An 8,190-nucleotide genomic window follows, 5' to 3' on the forward strand; every position below is an offset into this window, starting at 1 on the left:
AGTGATTGTTTCACCGAACAACATCTAGAAATGATTGTGACTTAGTTTGAAAGATTTTCAGTCTTTGTGTCTTTTCAGCATTCGTTTTCGAATAAATTGTTCTCGTTGAAGATTCGTGTTTTCTGCATTTGATGTTTTATCTTTATCTTTATTTGTTTAATAGCCCAAAGAAGTGGTATGGTGATATCTTGTTAATGTAATAGTGGAGCACGACGTCTTGAACTCTTTTCATTGATGTGGTTGTAGAGATTCACGTTCCTTCCCAAACGCTGTATTTGTCTTTTTTTTTTCGAGATGTAACTAACTAAATTGTTAATATTGATACTTTTCAGAATCTTTTGAACTTTTTAAAACTTCAGAGGTCTGAATGACTTTGTTAGTTATATATTTGTTGTTGTTTTAGGGTAGTGATATCCCTCTATCTGCCCTGACAAAGCAGTCGTCATCGGAAATTCAGGAACCACTACAAGCATCGAAGGAGGATGATTTTGATTTATTTGGATCATCGGATGAGGAGGAAGATGCAGAAAAAGAACGTGTCAAGCAGGAGAGACTGAAGGCTTATGCTGAGAAAAAAGCAAAGAAACCAGAATGCATTGCCAAATCTTCTATTATTTTGGATGTGAAAGTAGGCTTTTTCATTATTCTAGATCTAAAAATAAGCCGTTTTCTTTGTTTCGATGGCAGATGTTATTACCTCGGAAGAAACAATACATTGAATAGTCACGCAGTTCTTGAAATTTAGCAAGTTTCCTTTAACACTTGAGTTTAGATGGCATTTTTAGAAGCAGGAATGTTGCAGACATATATCGAATCTCTTGTGTTACTTAGTATCAGTTCCAAAAAATTTCCTTTTAAATAAAGATCAAGAAGATTGTGTTTTCGTTTATGTTTGTTTTTTTTTTTCTCATTTTCACATAATGCTTAATTTTAAGCCTTGGGACGACACGACAGATATGCAAGAAATGGCGAAACTTGTAAGGAGGATTGAAAAAGATGGTCTCGTCTGGGGTGGTGGTCAGTTTTCATTTGTGAAGTTATTGCTTATAAATGTGAAAAACTTTTTACCTATAACTAAATATCCATTTGAAGGCATCCAGTCATGCTATCATAATTAGGAAGTATGTTGAATGGAAATCCATTTTTTCATCCCTCTTTCTATCTTTTTTTTTTGACGGATTCAAAGAAGGAAAGGGGATCTATGGTATGAAATGGTTTTGATCGAATTTTTGCATAATCTATAATTTAAGTTACTATGATACGGCTCTACTGTAATCAAAGATACGTCTGATCAACATGCTTTTCACCACTCTTTGAAATGAAGCAAACGTACGTTAACCGGCTTCCATTTTTATTTGTGGAACACATCCGGATAGTTTTTAATTCAGTATTACTGGAAGAGCTTTGTTTTACTTCTCTTTTCCAGCAAAATTGATCCCGCTTGCCTACGGTATTAAAGTGCTTCAAATTATCTGCGTTGTGGAAGATGAAAAAGTTTCTGTGGATGATCTTATCGAACAGATAACCGACGAAGTATCAGACCATGTGCGTTTTTGTTATTTCTAAGCTTTAATTTGTTTTTCTTGTTTATCATTCCATTTCTTCTTTTCTTCACTTCCTTTTTTTCCGTTTTCGCAGAATTGAAATCCATGTCACAATAAAGTTTCACTTTTCATTGCTCCTTGTAATTTCAGGTACAAAGTGTCGACATCGTCGCTTTCAACAAAATTTGAGAAGCAAATACTTCCTGATAAACTTCTCGTCTTTATCAGTTCTCTTTTTTTTTCGTTTATTGAAAAATATATTTTCTTATTGATAAAATTCATTGTTTTGCTTTCCATGCAAATGTAACTGTGCAAGTGCAAAGGAATGGATTTTACGTGGCAGGATTTTAATAATACCTTGTTTCAAAGACTACTGAGAGTTCGTCGAATGATTATCTTATTTAAAGGCTCTCTGCAAGATAAGTTGTTTCCTTTTTGTTGGGAGTGATTGTTTTACAACCGCTCATTTATTAGTTTCTCTGCATTGTCGGTTTTTTTGTTGAAACAAATGACAAACAAAATATTAAGGTGACAGTACTGACTAATCCTGTCAACAGAAATTTGACAGGTGTTGCTGTTTTGATCATTCGTATCTTTTACCATATTGTACAGGTGAGGGATATTCAGGTACATCAGTAGCGTTCTTGTTCTCCTATCTTCCTCGCACATAACAGGCATACCGATAAAAGAAGTCCTCTGAGAGGAACGAACATCTGTGACGTAATTACTAACACCTTAAATGTACCGCTATTGTTCCTAGATGAAACAATAAGGTCGTATGTTTCTATATTTTCTTTGAAGTGGATCGCCTATTTGTCCATTCATGTTATGGTACTGTCGTCGATGATTTGTTATGTGTCGTTAAATTTTATTGGTTCTGTTGGTGGTTGTATAGATTTCTTCGGCTAGCTTGAAATACCTTCGGATACAAAACTGATCCTTGAATTTATTCAAGACGGTACAGTATCCATCTCTCCGTGATAAAATGCCGACATGCAACAGTTATGATTTTTGCCATGTCAATGAGCGTTAATTTGAATAAAATCTTATGATAACTATTATCAACCTGTGTTAATAATGTATTTGATATTGCTTGTAACTATTAGTGTAGATTTTGGTGTCAACTGTAGCTTATCATTTTCATCATATGCTAGTTTAAAAAAAAAAGAAAGAAACTGCATGATGTTGTGATAGTCCCTGGTAGACTTAGTTGTTTTCGAAAACCAAATGTACTAGTTTATCCAGCATCCATAGTGGTTATAGCGGATTCAGAATACACTTCCCCAGGGTAACAAGGTCCCATGTTATTGGATGGTAATTAGGTGCAGCTTGAGCGGTATATTCGTTTAATCTCCGTCATATATAACTGAATCCTTATTCGAATAATTTGCGTTGAGGACAATCCAATCGAGCTTATTTCGGATTTCTCCTTCAAACAGCTAACAATGTGCATTAGGTTAAAGTCTTGTAGCATGACATTAATATGACATGTAATTAGGCTTGTTGCATAGTACTGGGAATTCTGTATTTAACTGTTTACACAATATCACAGCTATGCCTAATGTCTCATTTAATATTTGAATTTGCAAATTTTAGTTTTAAGCTCATAAAATCATCATTTTAAACAATTATTAAAGCAGAATTTTCTATGCAAAACAGCTGTTTGAAGAAGTTTAGCGACTCCTTACTTATCAACTGAATTGCTTATTATCCTATCCAACCAGAACACTGAATTGATAAGTATCATTCTCAGTTGATAATTCTTGAATCACTGATAAGTTTAGCTTTTATTTTGTTAAACCATTGAGGATGAAAGTGAGAGTAAGTGAATGTTTATCATTTATTTATCAATCTGTTGATATGATTACCGAAAGTTTCCAAAAACTCCTCACTGTTTATCAATCATAATCTCATTATAATCCTCCCAAACAACAATTAATTAATTTTCTTCTTCCTGTTGCTCTCTTATCTTTGCAGTTTTATAGTATTGTTCACTTTTCATTCCTCCCTTTATGCATCCCATATTTATTTACTCAATTATCTTCCTAATCTTCTTTAGCTTTTTTAAAAGTCTTCAACAAGCAATCACTGATTACTGTAGTTTTTCAACTTAGGATTATATTGACCAATTAAAAATGATTTTATTTAATAAAAAGAAAACTTTTGTTACAAAACGATTTAACAATATCCTCAAATATTTCTTCATTATCACAGTAATTCCATACACTCTTAACAATGTTTTATCTCGTAAATTATTAATATTTAATGGACATATGACAAGAAAGAATTTATCACATAATATTTAAATATTACAAAATTTTCTCCAAATATACCTTTGAAAAAAAAAAAAAAGTGTCAAGATATGGACCAATCGAAAACACTTAACCAAACCTCTCTTTCGCCCCTCTTCATTCTGAATGGACAGAACATGAAGACATATTGATGGAGAGGATGTTGAAGTACTTCATCATCTCAATCATCAGTTTTGAGACACATAAACATATGTTACTCTACTACTACTACTAGTAGTGGTAGTAGTAGTAGTAGTAGTAGTAGTAGTAGTGCTCCTTTACTCTTCAATTTACAACAACCGCTCGAAAAATCCCTTAAATCCTCTCTAGCTGAGATAAGACAGCACTATAATACGGTTGGTTCGTTGTTGTTATTGTAGATTAATGTATTTCTTCATGTTTCGGATTACTGTACAAATGGATTGTTTCATTAAGATTACTGCATTATGTATTTACAGGCTATTACAATATTATCTTTGCAGGAAAAAGTTCATATTCCTCTGAAATTTACCTGAGAATTTTCAACAAATTTCGTTCATTTCAATGAAAAGTAATAGTTTTTTCTTTACAGTAAAATTATTGTTTTAATTTTTTTTTTTTGATAAAATTTAGAAAAGAGCTATTTAATAATTGCGCAGAATTTCATGAATTATTATTGTATTGGAAGAATGGTAACGAAAATAATTTGCTTACTCATTTTCAGCTTAATGAAAATGGTATTTATAAAGGTTGAAATGAATGAAAGAAGAGGGCAAGAGAGTATGATTATCCGATCATTTGCAAATGCTTCAATGAACGGGGAAAGTATTGAATAAAAACTATGTATAGCTTAAACAGGTGGTTCTATTGTTTCCAACTATACTTTTCTTTAGGACATGATTGCTAGCTGAAACAGTCAGGTGTTGGTAGGAATACTAATAGTCGTATGGTTGATAATAAGTAATAAGTAATTGTGGTAATATTCAATTTCTTTATTACTTTTACTAAATATTAAAAGCATTAAAAATGAAATATGAATTATTTGGGAATGGAATTTTGTCAAAAATTCAAAAAATTAAAATCCCTACGCTAACTTTCAAACAATTCAGTGCACTAATTCCGATCAATTTCAAACATCAACGATCAAAAATCTGTTGTAATTATTCTAGATGAAATCATCATAAGTTATTATTTTGAAACTTTGGAAAATTTCAAATGTTATTTGATCAGCTCAATGTTAATTAGCAATTAGATGTTAAGTATTTTTCTCTAAGTTAAAGTTAATCTATCCGTTCGAGTTCATCATATTTCAGCAGTGATAGCAATAATAACAATAATAATTAGTAAAAGTAATAATGAATGATACCAGCAGAAGCAGGAAAACTAATTATTACTTATTCGGAACTATCAATGCAGAAACAATAAGAATGTTCAAATCACGGTCAATGATCATGGATAATGGGACAATTCTGATATTACTGCTATTTGGGATGTATTTAATCATAATTGTTCATTGAAACATACATAACACCATAGCTAATTAGTGGATTGAACTTTGATGAATCATTCTTACTCAAAATTATCCAATTTCAATTTTCTATCTTTATGAATTTTCTGGATGATTTATTTGATGGTTAAATGTTGTCAAAGGATGTCGTTTACTATTTCCAATTTTTATCTGTCCAAAAAAAAAGGAAAAAAGTTTAATGCTATTTTGTTGAATAAAATAAACAATTGTTATCAAAATTCATTAATTATTTATGGTTATTTGATGGTGAAATGTATCAGAATTATAATATTCAAGTCAAATTCTGAATAAAATACGTATATATCGTTACTCGAAATTAAAAAGAAGAAAGAATTCAATTGATTTTTTGCAAAAAATCAAATTTTCATCAATGCAAAATCTAACAGGATGAAAACTTTTTCTTTTTTATGCATTATAACGTTTTCTTTTTTTATAAGTAATATTTATAAAAGTGCTTGTTCAGTCCTATCTTCAAATATACTAATTTGATAAGATAGAAAATATGAAAAACAAAGAATTAAGTAATCAAGTTCCTTTTTTTAAGTCCCTCATACCCATTCCCCTTCATATGCCCGTTTCTTTGATCAATGATTGTAATCAAAGATTTGAAAGCATCTTCTTGTCTCGATAATTTCAATAAAAAATGACGAATTTCTGGTTACTATTCTGCAAATAATTCATTTTGCAGAAGGAAAAAAAAAGAAGGTGAAGAAAAAGAAGAGAGGGAGAGAGAGGGAGAGGGAGAGAGAGAAAGGGAGAATTGAAAAGAGGAAGAAGGCTGAAATTTCTTTGTAAGCTTTGTAAAATAAGCACTACATATTACTCATCAAGGTATTGAACTAAGCAAAAGGTAACACGAAAACCCATCTATTGTTCTGCCATTTTCTTCCCTTTTTCCCTTCTTCTTCTCCTTCCTTTTTTTATTTTTATGTTTTTTTCCCTTCATCACTAAAAATTGCAACTATTATTATGCAAAATGCTCAAAAGGAAAGTTTTATAATGTCGTATAAAATGAACTATAAAAGGGAAGCATTTATCTTTAAATTTATATTAAATGACAATAGAGGATGCAAAAGTATAGCATAATACAACTCAACCTAAAATATTAATTACTTTCGCAAAGTTAATCAATTGATCTTAATTAAATTAAATTTCATTTATTTAATTTGTTTAAAGGATAAGCTAATTTACTTACTTGTTCAGTTAATACTTATTTCCGCTAAAACTATACAGCAGGAGGTGTTACTATATTTCTTAAACGTTAAAAAAGCAATTCAAATCCATCTATGATAATTTGAAGAGAAGATTTTATATTTGTTGATGTCCATTAATAGAAGTTTTTTTTTTTTTTCACTAGACTTTGGTCATTTCTCTTTTGAAAGATAGAAAGGAAATGAGTTAAACAATTGAAAATTAGCAGAAAGGTTACTTTTAAATTTTAATTTGTAATTTTGATTTTCATTTAGAGCCAAGTATTGATGGAAAAAATTCCGGAAAAACAAACATTCAAACAAAAACATGCTAAATGAACCATGAAAAATATAAGACCAAAAATAGATCAATTAAAATTCAAATACTATTTCTAACTCTCTATCGAAAGTTCCTTCCTTAATGAATCTGATCGAATCAACGATTGTTTCAATAACCTGAAATTTTTTTGTTTTGTGGTAAAATTTTCTTCAGAATTTTAAAAGTTTTTACGAAAAATTAAAATTAATTTATAATTCGAAATCATTTAGGAGCGTGCAGCTGTGACAAACTTTTGCAATTTTTTATAAATAATTTGTTGAAACTTAATATGTGAAAAATAATTAAAATTTCCTATCATAAAGAGTACAATTTTCCTTTTTTTCGTTTTTTTTGTTAACCGAAGAACGTTTTCTTTGTTAATTAGACCGTCTAAGTTTTACTTTCAAAAGAAATGAGAAAAAAAAAGAGTGTATGGCTTATTTTTGAAGTTTATTGACCTATTCAGTTGTGTTCCTCCTACCGAAATTTAATTTTTCTTTTTTTTCATCAATTGAAATGCTATAACCAAATAAGTACGTATCAATTTAATGAGTAGATAAAAATGGATGACATTTAATGGTAGGAATACATTCACATATATTTAGCATAATTTATTTGTTGAGAAATCCCTCAATTTTACCGCTCCGCAATGCTCCTAGTATGTTCATGTCATCATCATGATGACGCGGAGAGGATATGATGGTTTGCTTGGGTTGACCTGTGGCTAATTGGGGTACATCTACCTCACCGAGGAGAGACGGAAAAGGGGAACAATAGGGAGTTGACAACTGTGTCGCCCTGTAATTAGCCCCTCCAGTACCCTACCCACTCCCGGTGCCTCTCTTTTATTCATCCAACACTTTGCATGTCTCCGCATGCACTATCCTTACCCTCCATTTATTTTGCATGTTCTTACATACCCATGCATGCATGCATCACGAACCTCTTCATATTCCATCCGGTTGATATATATCAACCATTATAACTAGTAGAGAGTTTCAAGTTGCATGATGATTAAGAAAGATGACATCTAATTTTCATTTGAGTATACTCCAATTTCAGAGAAATTCAAGTCTTATTGAATCGCAGCATATATTTGAAGATGCTTATCAAGCACATGCACAAATGTAGTAATTTGCGCGATAGCAATAATGATTTCCAAACGTATGTCCATGCACGTAATGCATGCACGTATGTATGCATGCACGTATGTATGCATGCAGTAACAATAATATTCCATCATTTCAAGGAAATATTACTTTTATATATATATATATATATATATATATATATATATATATATATATATATATATATATATATATATATATATATATAT

General features: G+C 30.6%; 2 protein-coding genes across 2 annotated transcripts in view; one reads left to right on the forward strand and one right to left on the reverse strand.

The window, feature by feature from the left end:
* LOAG_16401 (hypothetical protein) overlaps nucleotides 1-2,600 on the forward strand; it is a gene marked incomplete at its 5' end in the record, with an annotated part of 5,903 nt that extends 3,303 nt beyond the window's left edge. The window contains 4 exons of the mRNA XM_020449053.1: nucleotides 404-628; nucleotides 936-1,017; nucleotides 1,427-1,545; nucleotides 1,695-2,600. Coding sequence (XP_020307509.1) covers nucleotides 404-628; nucleotides 936-1,017; nucleotides 1,427-1,545; nucleotides 1,695-1,733 — 465 coding nt within the window. The 3' untranslated portion in view covers nucleotides 1,734-2,600. The remainder of the gene's footprint in view (nucleotides 1-403; nucleotides 629-935; nucleotides 1,018-1,426; nucleotides 1,546-1,694) is intronic.
* A 4,862-nt stretch (nucleotides 2,601-7,462) lies between these two features.
* On the reverse strand, nucleotides 7,463-7,649 carry LOAG_10661 (hypothetical protein; the record flags this gene model as incomplete). Its single annotated transcript, XM_003146185.1, has 1 exon — nucleotides 7,463-7,649. A coding segment is annotated over one exon (187 nt), but the record flags the coding sequence as incomplete, so codon positions are not given.
* Nucleotides 7,650-8,190: the final 541 nt, after the last annotated feature.

Source organism: Loa loa, assembly GCF_000183805.2.
Source record: "Loa loa unplaced genomic scaffold supercont3.2, whole genome shotgun sequence".
In the NCBI taxonomy this organism is placed as follows: Eukaryota; Metazoa; Nematoda; class Chromadorea; order Rhabditida; family Onchocercidae; genus Loa; species Loa loa.